The sequence below is a fragment of the Tupaia chinensis genome, unplaced genomic scaffold, assembly GCF_000334495.1.
Source record: "Tupaia chinensis unplaced genomic scaffold, TupChi_1.0 Scaffold000528_1, whole genome shotgun sequence".
In the NCBI taxonomy this organism is placed as follows: Eukaryota; Metazoa; Chordata; class Mammalia; order Scandentia; family Tupaiidae; genus Tupaia; species Tupaia belangeri.
The window spans coordinates 2,302,171-2,326,312 of NW_006160041.1; the positions used below are offsets into that span (position 1 = coordinate 2,302,171).

Below are 24,142 nucleotides of genomic sequence, written 5' to 3' on the forward strand. Positions count from 1 at the left end.
CACCATTTTATTTTCTTCTCTTTCCAAACTTGCTTTAGACAAACTCTATAATATCATGGTTCTTGTTCTTCTTCTTCTCTTTTTTTTTCACTAGAATCATTTTATTTAACTGTATTTACTTATTTATTTTAATTTGACCAGAGAGAGACGGAGTGAGAGAGAGAATGGGAAGTGGGAAAGCAAGCTGCCAGGTCCGGCACTCAAACCTTGGTCAGTCATGTGGGAGTCCTGCGCTCTCAATCACCATGCCACCTGATGGCTCTCACTGTTCTTTTATCACCTCTTCTTTTATTTTATCTTTCGGATAGCCTCATTCACTATTGCTACATAACAATCTCGTGTTTTCTTCTAAATCTACTCTGAGGCCCTACTATGTCCTTGGTTCTTAAAATAAGTACTAACTACCAGCAGTTGACATTTAAGTGCTTAATGTGTTTCAGGCATTACGTTAAGAGGTTTCAATATTAATACATTACTTTAAATCCATACAACAATCCTACAAAGTAGTTACTATTACCATCCTCATTTTATAGAGGAAACTTGTTCAGCAGTTGAAAATCTTGCTCAAGGTCCTAAGCACGATCACAAGTGAGTGGCTCAATACAAAGCTTCTGCTTCCAGAACATATGCTCGTCAGCAGTATCAACTTTTCTCTGCCTTTAAGCTTAACAATCAACCTCCTCATATAGAAATTTAGTAACAGATTCAAAGACTTAAGTAAACTGGATTAGCTGTGGCTTTTAACAGATTAAATGATAACATTTCAATGATAATGTTTCATTTGAAAGATAAATGTCTAACATAGTTGCTTCTGCAATTATATAGGAGAAGTCTAATTCTAGATAATAATTTTTTAAAGTTTGTGCATATACAGGAAAAAGATAAGATTATTTAATGACCTAGCGTGAAAACTGCTAAGAAATTCCAAATAAATCTGTTTTATACTAATAAAATGTAGGAAAGACAATGACTTATTATAATCAATGTAAAATCAAACAACCATACATTTATGTCTTTCAAATTTGCCAGGTTTTTTTTTTTTTTTTTGAGAGTTTTTTTACTATAGGGCACGTGCACTCTACAGAAAGACAGAGACAGACAGAGACAGAAAGTGAGAAATCACCCCCCGGGGGGGATGGCCAAGTCGCAATCCCTTCTCCTCTATTCACGCACACATGCCCGGCGTGAGTTTAAGCCACCGGGTCTGGGACTCGAACCGCGATCGAATATATGGGAGTCCAGCAACATAGCCATTGCGCTAACTGCTGGTCCAAATTTGCCAATTTTAAGTTGTTGATTTCACTGGCAGAAAGCTGTTCTTAATATTCCCTCATTATCCGTTAATGTCCGTAAGGATATGTAGGGATATCCCTTCTCTAAATCCTGCTATTTATCATTTGTGTCTTCTTTCTTTTTATACTGACCTGTGTGGCTAGGGATTTATCCATTTTATTAATTTTCTCAAAGAATCAGCTTCGGTTTCGCTGACTCCCCCTACTGTCTATTTTGTAATTCACCCATTTCTGCATGTCTTTATTATATTCTTCCTTCCACTTAGTTTGGATGTAAAATAATCTGGGCCAGCTCCATAGCTCACGGGTAATGCGCTGCTCAAGAGAAGGGCAAGACCACATGGCAACCACAGATAAAACCCCTGCTTGGTCAGCCTGAAACTCGTGCTTGGCACGCACACGAGTGCCCAAGATGCCACTTCCATCTGAACCTCGCTTAGCGCTATCCTACAAATTGTGATTATGACATTTCCATTTAGTTCAAAGTATTTTCTTTTCTCTCTTGTTTCTTCTTCTTTGGGTTATTTAGAAGTTTGTAGTTTAATTTTTAAATATTCAAGGATTTTCCAGAGATTTTTGTGTTAATGATTTCTAATTTAACTGTACTGTGGTCACAGAACATACTTTAATACTTTTACGTTTCTTTATTATTATTTTTTTTTTTGAGAGGTTTTTGCTATAGGGTGCGTGCACTTGCCAGAAAGAGACAGAAAGCAAGAAATCACCGCCCCCCCCCCCGCAGGGGGTTGACCACGCTGCAATCCCTTCTCCTCCATTCTCTTCTTGGTATCTTGGGCATGCATACACACACACCTGGCATGAGTTTAAGCCACCAGGTCCAGGACTCAAACTGCAGTCAACTACATGGGAGTCCAGCAACATAGCCATTACACCAACTGCTGGTCCCAATACTTTTACATTTCTAAAAACTTGTTTAATCGTAGAATATAGTCTATTTTGGTAAATGTTTTGCTGGGTTGTTTCATAATGTCAATTAGTCTACTGGTTGACAGTGTTCCTAAAATGTTCTATACTCTTGCTCATTTTCTGTTTAGTTCTATCAGGTGAAAAGGGGTGACATCAACACCAATTATAATTCTGTTTGTCTACTGCTCCTTTCAGTTTTATCAATTTTTGCTTCATGTACTTTGAAGCTTTGTTATTCAGAGCCTATACAATTAAAATTATGTTCTCTTGGGACCAGCAGTTAGCATAATGGCTACGTCGCTGGACTCCAACGTAGTCAACCATGGTTTGAGTCCTGGACCTGGTGGCTTGAACTCACACCGGGTACGTGTGCGTGCGTGCCCAAGATCCTGAGAGGAGAATGGAGGAGAAGGGATTGCGGCGTGGCCATCTCCCCTGGGGGGTGATTTCTCACTTTCTATCTCTCTGCTTTCTGGTGAGCGCCGGCGCCCTATAGCAAAAACCTCTCCAAAAAAAAAAAAAATTATGTTCTCTGAGGACTAACAGATGGCATAATGGTCGCATCACTATACTCACATGTAGTTGACCATGGTTTGAGTCCTGGACCAGGTGGCTTCAAACTCATGCCGGGCACGTGTGCATACATACACAAAATTCTGAGAGAAGAATGGAGGAGGAGATTGCGGCGTGATTTCTTGCTTTTTGTTTCTCTGTCTCTCCGTTGAGTGCACATGCCCTGTACTAAAAATCTCTCTTAAAAAAAAAAAAATTATATTCTCTGGGGCTGGCAAGTGGCATGGCGGTTGAGGAGTTGGACTCCCACATGGTTGACTGTGTTTTGAATTCCAGACCTGGTGATTTACTTTCTCACTTTCCTGCTCTGTGTTTCTCTCTCTCTCTCTGGTCAAATTAAAAATAAATTAATTAATTAAATTAAATAAATAATCCTTTAAAAAATAAAATTATATTCTCTTGATAATTGAAAACCTTTATCATTATGTAGTGTTTCTCTTTATCCTTGGCCTGAAATCTTTTCTTTTATTAATATAATTGCTTCAAATAGCTTTGATTATTATTTGCATGCTATATCTTTTCCCATCCTTTCATTTTATTTATGTATTTATTTATTTGTAGTTTTTGCTACAGGGTGCATGTGTTCACCAGAGAGAGAGAGAGAGAGAGAGAGAGAGAGAAAGTGAGAAATTACTCGCTGGGGGGATGACCACACCATGTGACCAGATAACCAATCAACACAGCAAGCAAAAATTCAAATCTTTTGCTTGAGTTAACTCACTACTTTTTCTTTCTTTCTTTCTTTCTTTTTTTTAGTTTTTGCTATAGGGTGTGTGCACTTGCCAGAGAGATTCCTTCTCTATTTGGGCATGCATGCATGTGTCCAGTGATTTTTTTCAAGCCTCCATGTCTAAGACTCACACAGCACAGTTGGTCATGTAGGACCCACAGCCTTAACAACCACATGACTGCTGGCCCCTCACTACTTTTTCAATATGCCATTCCTAGATATCAATGGGAACAGAAACTGACAGTGCCAAGATGCTAAAATATAATTTACAAAGTCTCTTATGCCCCTCTTTTCAATTATCCCTTGTGAGCTCTACCCCCACGAGAAGCATGTATGTGTGTGTGTGCATGTGTGTGTGTAATTTACTTTTTCATATCTAAGCAACATGCAACGGAGTAAGAACACGTATTAGGGTGACTATGTATTTCCAGTTTTCTACTTAAAAAAAACATCTGTTACATAACTTTTCAAACCAAACCTTCTTTTTTTCACAGTTTTAGTCTTCTGTAAGTTTTTATCAGAATTTCTCAAACTCTGCATGAAATAAAAAAGGCAAGAGACATCCAATGGAAGGATCAAGGGTTCTAGCAAGAAAGCTCCACCTGATGTAAGTCTCCATGGGACGCACTTATCCAAAAATTTGTGACAGAAAATCTTTGGGTAAACTACATTTAATCTCAAGTTTACAATAGTCTTTGGCTTGCTTCAGAACGAAAGAGGGTAAGTATGAGAGAGTTTTCATAGAAGACATAATGCCTTACTTTGCCAACAAGAGCACGAATGTTCATCGAAAAAATTGTTGCAAATCCCATGCCATATGTCATAGCAGCTTCTACTCCCAAGAAATCCGCTACAAGCTTCTCTAGTTCTTCATGCTTGTCCAGGTTTCCTGTGTGAAGAAGTAACAAAGTCGGTATAACAAAGTCCTGAATTACTCATTGGGGGCTGTCAGGTGGTGTGGTGGTTAAGGGCGCTGGACCCTACAGGGCTTACTGGTTCAAGTCCCAGGTTTTGCAGCTTCTTTTCCCAAATTTCCTCTCTCTCTCACTCTATCTCTCACTCTATCTCTCTCTAGTCAAATTACAATCAATCAATCAATAAAATAAAGTTAAAACAAATATTAAAAAAAAAAAGAATTACTCATTGGACCAGCTGGTGGCATGGTGGTTATGGTAGTTGGATTCCATATGGCCAACTGTGCAGTTTGAGTCCCAGATATGGCAGCTTGAAAAATATATTGGGTGTGTGTGTGCCCAAAATCCTGAATGGAGACGTGGAAAAAAAGAGGTTGTGATGTGACCACCCCACGTAGGGTGCTTTTGTACTCCTGCCCCTAGCAAGTCTACCTCCCCTCTAGCAAAGGGAGAAAAAAAAAATTACTTATCACTTTATAAAAAGAAATCATGGTTGGGCCCAGCAGAGTAGCACAGTGGTTAAAAGAGCTGGATCCTACATGTTGATCATGATTTGTTTCCTAGCACCTAAGCTTAAAAAACATGCCAGGCATACCCCCAAATTCTGCTATGAGAAAGAAATGAAGCAGAAGGGATTGTGACATGACCACATCCCACTGAGGAATGCTTTCTTCCCTTCTTCTCTCTTTCTCTCTGGAGAGTGCACATGCATTTTGGCAATTAAAAAAATAAAAAGGAGGGTGCTAACTTTATTAACAATAGAACCTTAAAGTCTTTAAAATCTGTAATTTGTATATTTGGGTTGAAAAGTCCAACTTAAATTTAAAAACTATAGAATATGAAAAGCTGTGCATTTTTGTTTTCACCTTTTCACTTTGTTTTAAACAGTGAGTTGACAAAGCTGTTGTGGTATTTCAAATATGGATGCAAATTCTCTGTTATTCTTCTCATTGAGAGAGAGATGGGAGTCTAATCTCCATAACCCTCGAACCTGGGGTGGCTGTAGTGACTTGCTATGAGCAGTAGAAAGAGGCATCAATGATTTTTTTGGACCTACAAGGTCAGGGTATAAAGTCTTCCGGCTTTCAATAAGGTATCTTTGAATACTTGCTATGGGGAAAGCCTTCTTCCATCTAAGACAAGTGACTCTTTGTGACCATCATGTGGTAAAGAAGCCCAAGTTCCTAACGTGGAAAGGCCACACAGAGTCTCAGACATCCCAGGCTAGGAACATGTGGACGAAGACGTCTTCATAACTCCAGCCATACAGTCCCCACTGACTGAAATGATGAGACCCTGTAAAAGAACCACCTACTCTGCCTGTAAGAAATAATAATAAATTATTGTTTTAATTCACTAAATTTTGGAGTGATTCACAGTAAAAATGTTATCTTATACCTTCCATAGTTATCAGTTCTTTGGAACAAAATTTTAAAAATTGAGTTTTTCCTTTAAACCAAACTAAATCTTTTTATATAAAACTGTTAACACTTTATATTTTATAGATTTGTAACAATAATAAAAAGAGTATTGAGTGTCTACTGTGTTCTTAGTCTTTACATAAATCAGCTAATTTAATTCTTGAAACAGTTCTGTAAGGCAGGAATTATTATTTTTTAAAATTATTTCTTTATTTGTTGTTATTATTATTTTTAATTTGACCAAAGAGACAGAGAGAGAAAGTGAGAGAAGGGGAAAGTGAGAAAGCAAGCTGCTAGGTCCGAGACTTGAACTGCTGTCGGCCATGTGGGAGTCCAGCACCTTAACCACCATGCCACCTACTGGCCCCAAGGCAGGAATTATTATTAACCCCAATTTATCGTATAAAAATGGATTAATCCTCATACGCTCATATGATTGTGTCACTATTAACCACTATCATTTGCAAAATCCAGTAAAATTAACATTAAAGCAATAAATGAAACAAATACAGAACTTTTCAAGGAACATTCTAGATGTATAACATACTGAAAAGACAAATATATCTCAAAATGTATTAAAAGCATTAAAGCCACCCATCACTTCAGAAAAAAGGATGCATTTTTTACCGAATCTAAACTGCATGGCAAAGTAAGTATTTGGATACTTAATACTCTAGCTCTATGTAAGTATTATTTGCTTCTGAATAAAAATGTTGAAAACAGCAGCTGGCGAGGTCGGAGAGGCCGGGCGACACTGTGCCCTGCGCGTGAGCAGCTGCAGCGGCGGAGGCAGCCCCCAGCGGCAGTGCCACCAGTTCCAGCCCGAAGCTTTACTTTTTGCTGCACTCACAGTCATTACGCCGAAGAGAAAGTCTCCAGAGAATGCAGAGGGCAAAGGCGGATGCCAAGTAACTAAACAGGAGCCTACGAGATGATCTGCCAGATTGTCGGTGAAACCTGCGCCACCCAAACCTGAACCTGAACCAAGAAAAACACCTGCTAAGAAAGAATCTGGAACAAAGATTAACAGAGGTGCTAAAGGGAAGAAGGGGGAAAGGCAGGAAGCTGGAAAAAAGCTACTGCATCATCTGAAAATGGGGAAACTAAAGCTGAAGAGGCACAGAAAACTGAATCAGTAAATAACGAGGAAAATGAATTGTCATGAAAAATTTGGATTGATTTTATATACCTCTTGGGACAACTTTTAAAAGCTATTTTTACCAAGTATTTTGTAAATGCTAATTTTTTAGGACTCTACTAGTTGGCATACAAAATATATCAGTGTGTGACATTTGACCCTCTCATAATCAACGTTTTTTTGGAAATTTCCATCATCCTCAAGTAAAATAAATATCAGTTTATTGTTGGGGAAAAAAAAAAAAAAACAGCAGCTGGCAGGAGCCTATAGGTGGCGTGGTAGTTAAGGGTGCTGGACTCCCACTCCGACTGTGGTTTGAGTCCTGGACCTGATGGCTTGCTTTCTCTCCCTCTTTTTCTGTCCCTCTTCAGTCAAATTAAAATAAATAAATACAATAAAGTTTAAAATAATTCTTAAAATCAAAACACAACAAAAGCAGCAGGTAGCCCAGCCCAGCTCACACTCACCAATTTCCTGCCGAGTGCTGCACACGCCAACACCGTACTTCTCTAGGACTCTGGCGGCTGCTTCCTGACATGATCCATCATTCCGTGCAAATCCCAGGTAGTTATAGGAACCCATGTTTATAACACCTTTAATTATATTCCCTGTATACCTGCGTTTTGATAGCATAAAAATAATAAAGCTCATAAGGAATTCAAATAAATATAATATCGTAAATGCACACGTGATACAAAAAAAAAGCACCATACACAGGAGCTAGAAAGAATATGGTCTATATGTAAAGTTTGAACTCATTAACAATTAGGGAAGTGGAAGTTAAAACAATACAACTTCACTTACTGTCATTTGTTTTTTTTTAAAGTTTTTTGCCATAGGGTGCATGTGCTTGCTAGAGAGAGACAGTAAGAGGACAAGTGAGAAATCACCCCCAAGGAGGATGGCCATGCCACAATCCCTTCTCCATTCTCCTCCTGGGATTTTGGGGCACACACACACACACACACACACACACACACGCCCAGCATGATTTTCAAGGGACTGGGTCCAGGATAGATAATAGTCTTAACCATTTAATCCACTCAAGTAAAACTATCCCATGTATCTTTAAATCATCTGAGAAACCAAAATATCAAGAAATAAATTCAGATATATAGTACCTGATTCTGGTAAATGGCATAATACAAAGCATAGTTTTTCTTTCTTTTCAAAAAAAATTTTTAAGACTTACTTAATTTTATTTATTATCATTATTTTTAAAATTTGCTACAGGGTACACATGCTCATTAGAGGGACAGCGAAAGTGAGAAAGCAAGCAACATGATCTGGAACTTGAACCATGGCTGGCCATGTGGAAGTCCAGTGCCTTAACTGCCATGCCACCTTTATTTCCAAATTCTTTTTTTTAAATAAGACCTCATGGCTTGCTTTCTTGTCTTCTCTCTCTTTCTCTCTCGCTCTGTTCCTCTCTGGTCAAATTTACATAAATAAAGTTAAATATATTACTTCTTTACCCCCCCCAAAAAAAACCAAAAAACCTCAATAATAATGAACAACATGAAAGGAAAGGAATCATCCTGCATCATATCCTTCGCTGCTTCTGTTCTGAGACAATACTCCATTTACCATAAATATTTACGCAAATGAATAAATTCCTTTGTGGTGGTCAAGAAGTAATTTCCCAACTGAGACTCACTTGAACGACCAGTTATAGTCATGAGACTGCCTCTCCATGATGTCCACTTTGGCCCCAGGCACGCTGCAGATGGGACGATTCCAGTTGTCTCGTATTCTCATGTAGAGGTTCCTCGTATAGAAGTTTTCAAAATCCTGATACAAGGACACAAAGTCCTGCCAACAGATGGTGAGAGAATGTAAGTGTAACTGAGTTACTTCAAATACAAATCTCACAACTTTCCTTTTTATTTCAAGAGTATCTGAAAATAAGAGGGCAATTATGTTCAAATAACTGATATACAGGAAAACATTTGAAGGCATCAATTCTCTATTTTAATTAACTTATTAATCAGAGAAGTCATTGCACTGTGATGGCTGAGCTGTAATACATCGTTTCACATAACTGACTGCATGGATGTGGAACCAACACTAATTTAATAAAGCAGGCCTCGTAAAAATAAAATTTAGTTGTGAAATTCTGTCATTTGCTTTCTCTAAGAATCTCAAAAAGATTGCCTTCCTCTCCTCCAAGTAATATAAAAGAAAATGTCATAAAAACTGCTGTGATTCCAGTTTCAAACAAAAATAATTTCAAAATTAACATTCTATCCCCTGGGTATTTTCAAGGATCCAAAGAAAAAAGGAGAAGCAAAAAAACACTAAAAGGAAAGTTACAGGAAGTCACCCATCTTGGGTTTTGTCCCCTTTTTGTCTCGTTACAGCTGTATCCCACACAGCCAAAAGTGTGGTTGGAGTCCCAGACTCAGTGGCTTGAGAAACACATCAGGCACATATGATGTGTGTCGGAAATCCAGACAGGATAGAGAAATGGAGAAGGGATTGCAGCACGACCCATGGGGGCGGTGGTGTTGCTTTCTCTTCTCCTCTCTCTCTGGAGAGTATACAAGCCCTCTAGCAAAAACAAAAAAGAATTAGAAAAGAAACACATTCTCAAAATGAATTACCATGGGCAGGGAACTTAGTCCTTCCCTCCCCTACCTCAGATTAAGTTATTCTAAAAAGTCAGTCTGTAAAAATCAAGTCATGGTAGAGCTGAAACTTATGCCTGATGCTAGGCAGTGTGGCATGACCACTGCTCAGAACACACGTGACTGGACCACGTGAGTTCTACCTCAGTTCTTTAAGGTAACCCGCAAAGCAAACAAGGCAACAATAGAACTAGTTTCCATATAGTCAGCAAATGACTGAGCTTCTCAGCCCTCAGATCTGGGCTTGGTGCCGGATCTAAATTAACCTGTTAAATAAGCTAATCAAAAACTGTTTAAAAAACTTAAGCCTTACTTGTGCATTTCTTTTATTTATTTTTTTTATTTTATTTTTTTTTTATTTTCTGTATGGTTCGTTTATTTTCTCTTTACAGTGTATTACATTGTTTCTTCAAAAGGGAATGCCATGCACGTCAGTCAGTACAGAGACATTAATCTCCCCACTTCAACATTCCATATCTTTTCTGTTTTCCCCAATCATTATCTTTATTATTCTAATTATTTTTATAAAACAGTCAATTGCTCTTTCTCGTTTTGCTTGTAAAAATACATTGCCCGTCATGAAACACTTCTCAGACCAATCCAGTTGAGAATTCTATACATGTCATCATCAACAGTTAATAAACCCTATCTGTTTCTCACTAGCTTGTGCATTTCTGAAGACTCCAGGCCCTGCTATGGTGGTGCAAGTAAGGGAAGCTCTGCCTGATGGCTGAGGCCACTTGGGAGGCCCGGATTTGGTTCCCAGCCCAACCTAAACAGGATGGGTACTGTAACCCACACCTGTGGGCCTAGCTAACAGGGAGGCCAAGACAGGGAGTGACAATGCGGTGAGACTATGCCAGATAAACATTTATCTTTCCCTCCCTTCCTCCCTCCCTCCTGTCAACCCTCAGCCTCTATTAAAAAAAAGAAAAAAGGAAAAACACCACAAATAAAACTCTGAAATTAACAATCCTCTAAGACACTGAACTCTAAAGTGCCTACTAAATAAGGCTCAGAGTAGATACAATCTTAAATAAAGCTGAGCAGAAGCAGCGTACTCTAAAAACTTGTAGTACCTGATAACATCTCTGGGACAACAATGCTGGTTCTAATATTTACATTTCCTTAGAAGATATCCATAAACAATGTGTCTATCAAAACTGGAAATTCATCATTTAAACAGTATGTGCCTTGAGGACAAAGAACAGTTACGTCAATGGACTCTCCCATGGTCAACCATGGTGTGAGTCTTGGACCCAGTGGCTTGAAAATTAAGCCGGGCGCCTGTGGATGTATGCCTGAGATCCCAGGAGGAGAATACAGAAGGGACTATGGTGTCACCATCCCCCTGGGGGGTGATTTCTCACTTTTCCTTTCACTGTCTGTGTCTCTTTCTCCCCCTGAGGTGATTTCTCACTTTCCCTCTCACTTTCTCCCCTATGTGCTCTAAGGCAAATCCTCTAAATGAACAAATAATACGGCCTTTTGTTAGTCTCCTTTTCCAGCTAGAATACTGGCTGTGGGGTCAGATGGTGATGCAGTGGTAAAATACAAGCTCAGAGAGGCAGACCCATGCAGGAGGGCTATGGGCTAGCGTCCAGAATCTCCGTAAGCATGCTAGGCACTCACAGGGAGCTGCCTGAGGCTAGGAGGAGATCACGGGGTCAGGACCATGGGAGGGACCTGTCTCTCTGTCCTCCTACCTCCTCCATCTCTGTTTCTTTTGCTCACTGAATTAGTGAACAAAGAAAGAAAATGAGATACTGGCTTAATGAAAATAGGAACAGAGATATCCAAATTCTAATTAAAATTTTTCTTTTTCCATTACTCATCATGTACTATTCCCCAAGGGAAAAAAAAATGTAGTCCTCGACCCTTTTCAATTCACATCAATAGGGTAATAGTACTCATGTCTTTTTTTTAATTGCCAGAGAGTATGTCCATTTGCCAGAGAGAGAGAGGGAGAAATCACCCCCTCCCATGAAGTGTGGTCCTGTCAAAATTCCTTCTCTTCCCTTTCTCCATCACCTTGGGATCTGGGGCAAACAAACACTATCACGCAAGCACACACACACACACCTGATGTGCTTGTCAAGCCACTGGCACCAGGACTCAAACCATGGTCAGCCATGTGGGATCTGGCTCCCTAGAGCTCTAGGTTATGGTCGGTCTGATGATCTCATGTCTTTCTAACTTTTTAAACAGTGCACTTCAATATTCAATGAATTACTCAAATACTTGAGAGAAATATTCCTCAAAAAACTGTTTTGGGGACAAGAAGATGGTGTAATAGCTACATCACTGGACTCCCATGGGCGACCCCAGTTTATGAGTCCTGGACCCAGTGGCTTAAAACTCATGCTGGGTGTGTGTGCATGTTGGCCCATGTGAGAATAGAGGAGAAGGGATTGCGGGGTGGTCATCCCAAGGGGGTGATTTCTTGCTGTCTTTCTGCCCTATAGCAAAAATATCTCTCTAAAACAAAAACAAAAACAACTGCTTTTATTAGCAACAAAGAGCCAAAATGTGTGTGGGGGGGAGGGGGGGTATAATTTTTCCTCTATTATTTAAGCAGAAAAAGCTTAGCCTCTGCTCCAAATACTAGACAGGTCACCAAATACCAAGGAACAAAAAGGGCAACAAGCTCGAATGAGGCCAAGCTTCACCCCTGGGCCTGAGACTAACCAAGATAACAGTGACCTTAGCTGTCCTTGTTAGGAAGGGGAAAAACAGCTTCATCTCCTAAGCAGAGAACTGTAACTACCAGTCAGAGATCTCTCTCTCTCTACCTTTACAGTAAGAGAGCAATTAAGTCTCTCAGACAGAAAACACAGCAGTACAGAGTAAAGCTGCCCTGGTAAGCAATGTCAGAGACCACAGTAGGCAGACTGAACAGCAGAGGAATGGGAATCACACCCGAAGTCCTGGCCCCCTTTTCCTGGCGGCTAAGTTCTAGGGCGGCAGCTCTGACTGCAGTTAGAAGGTTCAGTAGAGATATCCGGAGGGCAGATCACCAATGAAGAAAAGGAACAGGGGGATGACTCTTTGAAGTTCCAGTTCTAGGCTATGGTGTCTGTTTCCAAAAATATCTTATACATTTTAAATATTCTACAGCGCTGGCCTAGTGGTTAAGGGAGTCAGATCCCACGTGATCAATCATGCCATGTGAACTGCAGCCTCCCACAGCTTAGAAAACATGCCAGGCATGTGTGGGTGTGTGCCTCCAAATTCCAAAAAGAGAATGGAGAAGAAGGGACTGTGGTGTGGTCATCTCCCTGGAGGAGGAGGGGAGGTGCCTTCTCACTTTCCCTCCCTACCTCCATCCTTCTGTCCCTCTGTCCCCTCGGGTGAGCACATGAGCCCTATGGCAAATTTTTAAAAAATTATTTGTCCATGGGGCCAGCAGACGGTGTGGTGGATAAGAGCACTGGATTCCCACATGACTGACCATGGTTCAAGTCCCAGACCTGGTGGCTTGCTTTCTTGCTTTCCCTTTCTCTCTCTCTCTCTGGTGGTCAAATAAAAAAATAATAAAATAACAATAACAATAACAAATGGAATGAAATAAATAATTCTTTAAAAAAAAATTATTTGTCCAAGTGACACAGCTGAAACTGAGACTGTAGGGCTATTTCAAACTAGCACTACTGAGGTAGTACTACCACTAACTCTGGTAATGATTCTCAATGTCAGTACTAATTTAATAACTTTCATTTATTTCAGTGTTGAGGGCACAAATCTCAACATATCAAAGGATAAGATTTCTCTCAAACATAAGTATGTGAGGCAAACAATCACTGCTTTGATGTTGAGATAAAAAGCTTGGAAAACATGCTCCGAAATGTTCCAAAGCCTTCTGATGATTTAAAGTTCCACCCTTGAACTTCTGTACCTAGTAGAAGGCAAAAAACCGGCACAAGTAAACAAACCCTAGTAGTCAGTACACCATCTTTAAGGGAGAAGTTTTTATCAGAACATGAAGTAGCTTCACATCTTCTATGCAAAACTTGGAAGGAAAATAGGGTAGAAGCGTATGAAGTATTTAGACCCTCCCAATCTCCTTTTAAATGCCATTCTTATTTATTTTTAATTGCCAGAGGGTACACGTGGTCACCAGTGCGAGACAGAAACTGCGCCCTTGAGCACAAGTTCCCCTCAACACACACACAGTGGGGTATGGCCACCTTACAATCCTTTTCTCTCTGTTCCTCCATCCTATCAGGATTTTGAGTATGCACAGCTTAAACACACAAAAACAAAATACAAGACAAAAAAACTCTGCCTATTAAAGAAGGCAAAAGTTTAGTGGAGGGACCAGCAGTTAGCGTAATGGCTATGTCGCTGGACTCCTACATAGTCGACCGCAGTTCATGTCCTGGACCTGGTGGCTTAAAACTCACACCGGGCGCATGTGCATGCGTGCCCAAGATCCCGAGAGGAGAATGGAGAAGGGATTACAGTGTGGCCGGCCCCCCTGGAGGGGTGATTTCTCGCTTTCTGTCTCTCTGTCTCTCTCTGTCTGGCAAGCACATGCGCCCTATAGCAAAAACCTCTAAAAAAAAATGTTTAGTGGAAACTGAAAAAGCTCTACGGTAAGCGTAGAGGACTAAAATCTAAACATGTAGCTAACTTGTAGTGTAAAGAACAAGCAAAAAAGTCTACACCACATATAGAATATGCCTTTCTTTTTACTTTTTTATTTTATCAGGTTGAATAATTTGAAATGATCATTTTAGTAGTTTAAAAATAGCAAAATATGGTACTTTCACATAATTCAATGTAATATTTATGAATTAAAACACAATGAAAATAGGAAATTATATTTAAAAGCTTGGGATTTTAAAAAACTTTTTTTTTTTTTTTTATAGAGAAGAGGGCGGTTTTTTGCTATAGGGCATGTACGCTTGCCAAAGAGACAGAAAATGAGAAACTACCACCCCCAGGAAGGATGGCCATGCCACATTCTCTTTTCCTCCACTCTCCTCTAAGGATTTTGGAAATGCACGCACATGCACTTAGTGTGAGTTTAAAGCCACCAGGCCCGGGACTCGAACCACAGTCGACCATGTGAGACTCTAGCAATGCAGCCACTATGCCACCTACTGGTCCCAGAAAAATGATTTAAACATGGTACAAAAAGCACTTTTGTAAAGAAAGATTGATAAATTTAGTTACTTGAAAAGAACTTCTGTTTATCAAAAGATACCACAGAGTGAGGGGCCAACAGGTAGTGTTGTGGTTAAGGTGCTGGATTCCCACATGGTTGACTACAGTTCAAGGACTGGACCGGGAAGACTGAAACTCACATGGGGCTTGTATGCATATACACCCAAAATCCCAAAAGGATAATGGAAGAGAAGGGACTGCTACATGGCCATCCCTCTCGGAGCTGACTTCTCGTTTTTCCTCTCTCTGGCAAATTCACTGTCCTTAGCAAAAAAAAAAAAAAATACCATAGAGTGAAAACACAAGTCATAAATGGGTTAAGATAATTGCGAAATATCTTCTAGAATACATATAAGCCACTAATAGAAACCAAATAGAAAAAAAAATTTACATACATGTCCCCAAATTAGCACTTCTAATGATCATTAAACATATAAAGTGGGGACCAGCAGTTAGCGTAATGGCTATATCACTGGACTCCCACGTAGTCGACCACGGTTCGAGTCCTGGACCTGGTGGCTTAAACTCACGCCGGGCACGTGTGTGTGCATGCCCAAGATCCCGAAAGGAGAATGGAGGAGAAGGGACTGTGGCGTGGCCATCCCCCCTGGGGGCTGATTTCTCACTTTCTCTCTCTCTGTCTCTCTCTGTGTCTGGCGAGTGCACGCGCCCTATAGCAAAAACCTCTCCAAAAAAAAATATATATATTTAAAGTGGAGTTCAGTATCACTGAGCGATAGAGAAATGCAAATTAAAACCATTATAGATTACAATGCTAGACTCCCTACAGAGTTGACCCTAGTTCGAGTCCCAAGGGCTTAAAATTCATGCCAGGTGCACGTGCGTGTGTGCCTAAGATCCTAAGAGGAGAATAGAGGAGAAGGGATTGCGGCGTGGTCATCCCCTCTGGGGGTGATTTCTCACTTTCTGTCTCTCCAGTAAGCGTACATACCCTATACAAACAAAACAAAACAAAACAAAACAAAAAACTCTCAAAAATAAAAGAAAACTACCATGAAATATTAGTGCATATATACCAACTCAATTGGCAAAAATCTTAAATTCTGACAATACCAACGTTTGTAAACATGTGGAATTCTCAAACACATAAACCAGTAACATCATTTTGTAAAACACTTAGGTACTATCTAGTGAAATTGAAGACATGCATATTCTATAACCTGGTAATTCCTAGCCTTAAGAAATTAAAATATACATGCCCAAGAAAGGCATATATTAGAATATTTATAGCAGTGGACCAGCAGTTGACATAATAGCTATGTCACTGGACTACCATGTAGTCAACTACAGTTTGAGTTCCGGACCCAGTAGCTTAAACTCACGCCAGGCTCGTGTGCATGTGTGCCCAAGAGCCTGAGAGGAGAAGAGATTGTGGCATGGCCATCCCCGCTGGGGAGTGATTTCTCACTTTCTGTCTCTCTGTCTCCATCTTTCTGGTGAGTGCACGTGCCTTGGGAAAAAACTAATTAAAAAAAAAAAAAAAGGGAAAAGCACACTTTGGGGGCAACAGGTGGCATGGAAATTAAGATAGCAGGATCAGTTTGAGTCTCAGACCTGGCTGTCTGAAAAACATGCTGGATACATGTACATGTATGCCCAAGATCCTGAGAGAAGCATAGAGAAGAAGGGATTGTGGCATGGCCATATCGCCTAGGGTGTGATTTCTCACTCCCCCTCCACCACCTCTGTTTCCCTCTGGCAAGGGTACATACTCTACAGAAAAAAAAAAACCAAAAAAACAAAAAACAAAAACACTCACACTGTGTGTATGTATGTCTGTGTATGGCCAAAATCCCGACAAAGTGGAGAACTATAGAAGAGGGAACTTCCAGTGACAATGCCCAACTGGAGGGTGCTTGCTCTCTCTCTCTCTCTCTCTCTCTCTCTCTCTCACCCTTTCCCTCTGCCTCTGGTGAGAGCCTGTGCCCACTGACAAATTAAAAAAAAAAAAAAATGAAGTGAAGATCCACAACAAACAGTTGAAACCTAAGCAAAGCAAGACAGAATACATGATAATGCAAGTTGCATGTATGTGAAGTTCAAAAGCAGGCTTAGCTAAAATTTATTGTTTATAGATGCACACAAAGTAATAAAACTATACGAAAAACTCAAGAGGACAATGGTTCCCTCTGGAGAAAGGAAGATGATGAGGTGAAGAAGTGGCACACGGGGAGGTGGTTTTTGTGGTGATCTCTCCGAACATGCTACTTCTTTTTATTTATTTTTTTGTCTGAAAGGTTTTTGCTATAGGGCACGCATGTGCTTGCCAGAAAGACAGAGAGATATAAAGTGAGAAATCACCCCCCAGGGGGGATGGTAACGCTGTAATCCCTTCTCCATTCTCCTCTTGGGATCTTGGGCACGCACACACATGTGCCCGGCATGAGTTTAAGCCACCGGGTACGGGACTCAAACCGCGATTGGCTACATGGGAGTTCAGTGACCCAGTCATTATGCTAACTGCTGGTCCCAGAATGTGCTGCTTCTGAGGTGGTGGTTTCTTGGCTGCTTACTTATACAAGCATTCATCATACTGCACTTACTTTAAAAAAAAGTATTCATGTACTTCATATGTGTACACGCCCTTCCTTGGAGGGCGTGTACACACATCAGAGAGAGGAAACAGGGAAAGCACCTTCTCCCCATGAGAAATGGTCATACTGCAATCCCTTCTCCATTTCTCTCTCCTTTCAGGATTGTGAGTGTATACATAGGCCCACTGTGTTTCTTAAGCCATTGGGTATGGGATCTGAGCCACGCGGTTGACTGTGACATCAGCTGCCTTAGCATCATATTCCACATCTACTCAGAATTAATGTTTCTAAATATATGTTGCATGTGTGTGTAAACTGGTGACATACCATCAAAGAAAAGCCTTAGAAATAATGGAAAGAGGGACCAGCAATTAGCGTAATGGCTGTCACTGGACTCCCACGTAGTTGACCGCAGTTTGCGTCCTGGACCCGGTAGCTTAAAACTCACACCGGGCACGTGTGCGTGTGTGCCCAAGAGCCCGAGAGGAGAATGGAGGAGAAGGGACTGTGGCGTGGCCATCCCCCCTGGTGGGTGATTTCTCGCTTTCTGTCTCTCTGTCTCTCTCTGTCTGTCTGGCGAGCGCACGCGCCCTATAGCGAAAACCTCTCCTCCCCCCCTCAAAAAAAGAAAAAGAAATAATGGAAAGAATGTATTCCAATTAAGTAAATCCCAAATTTCAGATACAGAGGAAAGAATATTTTCCCTTTATATCATTTACTCAGAAAGTTTTATATGAAAGAGTTTGTTGAACAGCCTCACTCTGGAAATATGTGCATCTAAATTTATTTAGGTTCACATCCAATCACAAGGAGACCTTTGTCTGATGGTACTAAGACACTTATCTATCTAGAAAAGATCAAAGTGTTTCAGAACTCTGAGTCACTGACACTGAAAGCTTCACATCTGTAAACTTTATCTTTGAAAACACACGAATGCTGTTTTGTATTATGTACTATTGTAAGATTTCAAGATTTTTTTTTTTTTTTGAGAGGCTTTTGCTATAGGGCACGTGTGTCCGCCTGAAAGACAGAGACAGAAAGCAAGAAATTACCCCCCCGGCAGGATGACCACGCTGCAATCCCTTCTCTTCCATTCTCCTCTCTGGATCTTGGGTAAGCACGCACACGTGCCCGGCATGAGTTTAAGCCACTGGGTCTGGGACTCCAACCACAGTCGACTACATGGGAGTCCAGTGGCATAGCCATTATGCCAACTGCTGGTGCCAGATTTCAAAATTCTTGATAGCAATAAATATAATACTGTATACCAAAGACAGGCTAGCAAAAAAGTCCATAGCACTTTGAATTTTTATTTGGGCAATGTCTTTGCTACTAGAGGAAGAACTATCTCTAAGATCTAGAAATAACTGAAGCATGACAAAAATTGTTTCAAAACTTAAACTAAGAGATTAGGGATCAGCAGTTAGCGTAACAGCTATGTCGCTGGACTCCTATGTAGTCGACCACAGTTCATGTCCCAGACCTGGTGGCTTGAAACTCATGCCGGGTGCGTGTGTGTGCGTGCCCAAGATCCCAAGAGGAGAATGGAAGAGAAGGGATTACAGCATGGTCATCTCCCCTGGGGGCTGATTTCTCACTTTCTGTCTCTCTGTCTCTCTCTTTCTAGTGAGCACACACGCCCTATAGCAAAAACCTCTCCAAAGCAAAAAAGTTAAATATCTGATCATGAACAAAGCTTAGTAAATAACTACCTACTCTAATTTACTCATTATAATGAGTTTCAGGTATCTCCTATTGGATATTGGGATGTTTTGGTTAATTCAAGCTTTTACTGTACCTATCACATCCATGTTTCTGGACTACTAGCTTCACTTCACATAAAAAAACAAAACAAACAAACAAACAAACAAAAAACCAACCCAGAGACTAAGAGAAACAACCACTAATCCAAAACACCACTAATAACAGCAGATAAAGGGGTAAGGAATTCCATGAATTTCATGTAACTTATATAAAACAGAAACTATGGTAACTCATCTTTTTCAATGACCGTGTGATTCAGATCTACCCAGTATTTCCCTATTTCAAAAAAAAAAAAAAGAATTCTGTTTCTCTCTGGCAAATGCAAGCGCCCTATATCAAAACTAAAACAAGAAAAAAAGAAGTAGCACAGATGGTTAAACTGGGTCTCTTCTATTTTGGAATGAGGAAGAAAATCAGGATGCAGTCATGAATACTACTCAGTGAAGTGAGGAAGTGGAAACATTTTATTTGCTTTTTATGATCCTAAGCTAACACTTTCCTCCTCAAAACACAATTTCTCGCATATCCTCTCTATAAGTTCTCCCAAACAGTCCTCATGCCTTTGCCTGCACCATCTCCTCTGTCAGGAATGATCTGTCTACACTGTAACCAGCACTTCCCTCACCACACCTTTACAAGTCTACACTGCGTCTACACTATGAAAGATCACTGTAGACAGGGATTTTTTTAAAAGATTTTATTTATTCATTTATTTTTAAAATAATTATTTTATTTAACTTTATTTATTTATTTTTAATTTGATCAGAGAGGGACAGAGAGAGAGAGAAAGTGAGAAACCAAGTCATCAGGTCCAGGACTCAAACCACGGTCAGCTGTGTGAAGTGCAGCGTCCTTAACTACCACACCACCTGCTGGCCCCTCTTCATTTATCCTAATTTGACCAGATAGATACACACATAGAAAGAAAGAGAGGGAAGTGAGAAAGCAAGCCGCTAGTCCAGGACTTGAACCATGGTTGGCCATATGGGAGTCCAGTGCCTTAACCACCATGCTACCTGTTGGCCCCTAGACAAAGATTTTTAAGTTTGGATACATAAATGAAACTTCAGCTACCATCAGTCACAACCATCCGTCATCAACTCAGTCTGGGGGACACAGGTCTGTGAAGTAACTGCCATCCTGTACGACACTGTCAGTGTGCAGTGTGATACGTAGATGACGGATGTACAAAATTAACATCTGCGGATGCACTCGGGGTAGAAGAGGAAAACTAAAGAAGTTTTTGTATTTATTTGGGGTCAGCAGTGGTTAAGTGCTATGCGCTGAAAGCCAAATTCCATAGGCTGGTCTCACTGCCTAGTGGTTAAGGAGCCAGATCCCATATGGTCAACTGCAATTTGAATCCCAGCCCCATCAGCTTAAAAAACATGTTAGCCACATGTATGTGTGTGCTCCAATCCTAATGAGATAAAGAAATGGACAAGAAAGTATTTCAGAGTAACTATCCATCACTGGGGGGTGGTTTCTCCTTCTCTGTCTCTCTCTGGTCAGTGGACTTGCCCACTGGGGGGCAGGGGGCGGAGAAGGGAAGAAGAAAAGGAAAGGAAGGGCCAACAGGTGGCATGGTGGTTGAGGTGCTGGACTCCCACATGGTCAACTGTGATCTGAGTCCCAGATCCAGTGGCTTGAAAATCACACCGGGTACATGTGCATGTGTGCCCCAAACCCCCGGAGAATGGAAGAGAAGGGACTATGGTATAGCCATCTCCCTCGGGGAGTGATTTCTTCCTATGTCTCTTGCTGGCTAGTTCACACACACTATGGCAAAAAACTTTAAAAAAAAAAAAAAAGGAAAAGGAAGCCAGTCAGTCAGCCAGCCAAGTGCCAGCCCAGCCTGGTGCCTAAGGTGGCTGGATCCCGTACAGCTGAGGCTGTGGTTTGAGTCTTGGACCCAGAAGCTTGAAAAACACTCCTGACATACATATGTGTGTGCCCAAAACCCTAAAAAGAAGGAGAAATGGAGATGAGATTGTAGCATAACCATGCCCCCATGGGGGATGTTTTCTTACTTTTCCTCTCCTACTCTTTCTCTCTTCTCTCTCTCCTCTCTCTCTCTCTACCTCTGGTGCACACACCCTCTGCCAAAAAAAAAAAAAAAAAAAATTAAAAGAAGAAAAAATGTGTGTGAAAATACTAAAATAGGAAAAGAGGGAAGAACAGAATAAAGGAAGTCAGATCCTACGTGGCCAAGTACAGTTCAAATCCCAGCCCCAGCAGCTGAGAAATGGAGGAAAAAGGATTTCAGTGTCACCATACTCCATGGTGCCGGGGTGGGGTGGGAGTCCTCTTTCTCTGTGGCAAGTGCATGTGCTCTCTAGCAATAAAGAATTAGAACTTTAGTGAGTTTTCAATGATGAAAATTTGTCTGGCCTACTAGACTGAGTTCTGAATGTAAGGCCTTGCTTGTATTAGGTATTCAGAAATAACTCTTCAACGATATTAATTTGCAGGCCTTTGAGGACAATGAGTAGGATGGCTGATTCGTGGTGCTGGGGCTGGAAGTGGGTGTGAAATGGTTGAGATGAGAGAAAGGTACTGACCCTGAGTTCTCCCAAGGGCCGGAACCCTTAATCCATACATTTACTGACCGGCTTTGTCTTTCCTGTCTTCTTGGTGCACTCTTCCCTTCCTGCCATTCCAGGAAGGTTCTCATGTAACCAGTGTTTACTGGCCCTGCTCTCAGTGGTGACCTTGCTGCCCCCACACCTGCCTCTCTCCCCCAACGCCCCACCAAGTGAGACATACGCTCAATGACGGAAATACAACACCAAACCCTTTCTCTCATCTGGTACATTCCCTGGGCTGCAGGATAACCGCTCCCTACTTCACATGCCAAGAGAAACTGACATTTCTGACCCTAGTTTTATCTGAGAAGAGGTAATGCATGTGTACTGTATAAAACTCTAATGACACACAGGAGGACACAGAGAGGTGCGGTGAAGCCAAGTGAAGGAGGTCCTCCTCCCTGCAGACAACAGCATCCTCTCTGTTTACCACGGCTAACCCAAGACCGCTTTCCACTGTGAACGGAAGCTCTCCCGCTTTCCACTGTGAACAGGGCGCTCCCCCACGTTGCTTTAGGGCTTGTTTGTTTGGTGAGAGGAGAGGAGTTATCTTTGAGCGAGACGACTATGCATAATGTGACTCTAAGCAAAAACATCGTGACTTCTAGAGGACGCAATTTCAGGAAATCATAAACACAAGCTGGGACACCGCATGGCAGTGTGAACAGAATGAACGCAGCTTCGAGCACTTCATCGTTCTGTGTCTAGATACCAGTTCTGACACTGGGCATGTCAAGAAGCATTACTCACTTGTGAATTTTAGTTTTTTTCCCCCTCAGGCAGAAACAGCACTGCCTGCCTCACTAGATTTCTATACTAAGTTTAAAATACATTAAATGCTTTTGCATGTCTCCATGTTTTCAACCTGTGCTTAGAAAAGAGAACATTCCAGAAATGTGCTTTCTTCTAGCATCTAGAACACTTTCATTGTAATATATACCCAAATTTCTAAAGAAAAACTTTTTTAAGATTTTTTAAGAAAAACATTAAGATTTCTAAAAAAGGGCTCCATTTACAGAATCAAAGACTCTCTAACAATTACCTTTTGTTCCTCTCTTTCTGTTGCGTGGTGGCACTTTTCAATTCTCCAGTGCCTCAAGAAATCTCGAAGATATCCAAAGAGGGTGAGCACACCATACCCCACGTACGTAAGCACAGCAACCAGCATTGGGGTCTCTTCGAACGCTTCATTAAATGGCCTTTTATACAGGCCTCCATTCTGTGTAACATGATGGACCTAAAAGAGACGTCAAAATCGTTTACTTCAGTCACGGTAAGAAAGATGTTTCACTTGAATATAAAAGTCCTCAGAGATTCATACAATTATGCTTTCAGAATTTTGTATCTAACAGTCAAATCAAACACTGAGATCTAAGCAGGACATACTTGCTTTCAAAAAAAATTTTATACATTATATATATTTCAGACAGTTTGAAAAAGGAGCGGGGGCGGGGGGAGAGAAGGTGGCCTTAGAACAACACCTAACAAAGATTTTTATCAGCGATTGATTTTCTGCAGTAGATCTTAAAATGCTATGACTAAAGAAAGCATAATTTCCTTTTTACTAATAAAGAAAACAAAAATATAAAACAACAAAGGGAAAGCCTATCTTGATAAATACTGTATTAGCGTACAGATAAAAATGACTGAAAGTTCAGAAGCAGGGGCCAGTGGCACGGTGACATCTTGTTAGTGTGAGAGGCAATCCCAAAAGGGAAGATTCCTGGTGTGTACCCAGAGACCTCCCTGAGTACACTAGGCACACGCAGGCCCCAAGACCCACGGATGGCGGAGGTTGGATCACAGCATAAAGATCCTGTTGGAGATACGCTTTCTTGTAGAAGAAAAATAAATAACCTTTAAAAAGTTCAAAAGTAAATTCAGTTTTAGAACATACAACAGGTATTTGTAAATGTTTTACTACTGCACATTCTTAAAGCCACCCAGCCATAGTATTCCAAATAATTATCAGCCCTCAGCCCCTGTGAAAACACATGGCTCATGTTAACCTTTGTTGTCGGTGATAACAAAATAAATTATGCACAAAAGTGCAATGTATATGTAACTGTGGTCCAGCACTGTATAATACTAGAAAGAAAGGAAACCCTATCACAAGAGGGGAAACTTAAAATGATCAGCGACTGTGACAAATTCATTCTGCCCCCTTTCATCTTAAGTATCTACTTCCAAAAATGGTAGGATTATCCCTTGTTTTCATCTTTTGAGACACTTGGATTTTAATAAACAAGTAACAAGCTAGTTTACCTTTGATCTCATAGATTAATTGTAACTCCTTACTTTTTGGTCAATTTTAATGGAAACTTTGTTTTACAAAAGAAATCTACTAGAGAAATTGCTGTTAACTTTAACCTTAACTTTGAAACGAATGACTACATTTGTTTCAAGGATGGTCAATAAACATGTATTAGGAGTATGCTGTCAATTAA

The 24,142-nt window shown here is 40.7% G+C and overlaps 1 protein-coding gene and 1 pseudogene across 1 annotated transcript in view; one reads left to right on the forward strand and one right to left on the reverse strand.

Moving 5' to 3' along the window:
* SPTLC2 (serine palmitoyltransferase long chain base subunit 2) overlaps nucleotides 1–23,392 on the reverse strand; it is an 85,102-nt gene extending 61,710 nt beyond the window's left edge. The window contains exons 1-5 of the mRNA XM_006157086.2: nucleotides 23,330–23,392; nucleotides 22,738–22,932; nucleotides 8,653–8,807; nucleotides 7,463–7,611; nucleotides 4,284–4,411 (exon numbers count right to left, since the gene is read on the reverse strand). Coding sequence (XP_006157148.1) covers nucleotides 4,284–4,411; nucleotides 7,463–7,611; nucleotides 8,653–8,807; nucleotides 22,738–22,932; nucleotides 23,330–23,380 — 678 coding nt within the window. The 5' untranslated portion in view covers nucleotides 23,381–23,392. The remainder of the gene's footprint in view (nucleotides 1–4,283; nucleotides 4,412–7,462; nucleotides 7,612–8,652; nucleotides 8,808–22,737; nucleotides 22,933–23,329) is intronic.
* On the forward strand, nucleotides 6,568–7,022 carry LOC102484801 (high mobility group nucleosome-binding domain-containing protein 3 pseudogene; annotated as a pseudogene).
* Nucleotides 23,393–24,142: the final 750 nt, after the last annotated feature.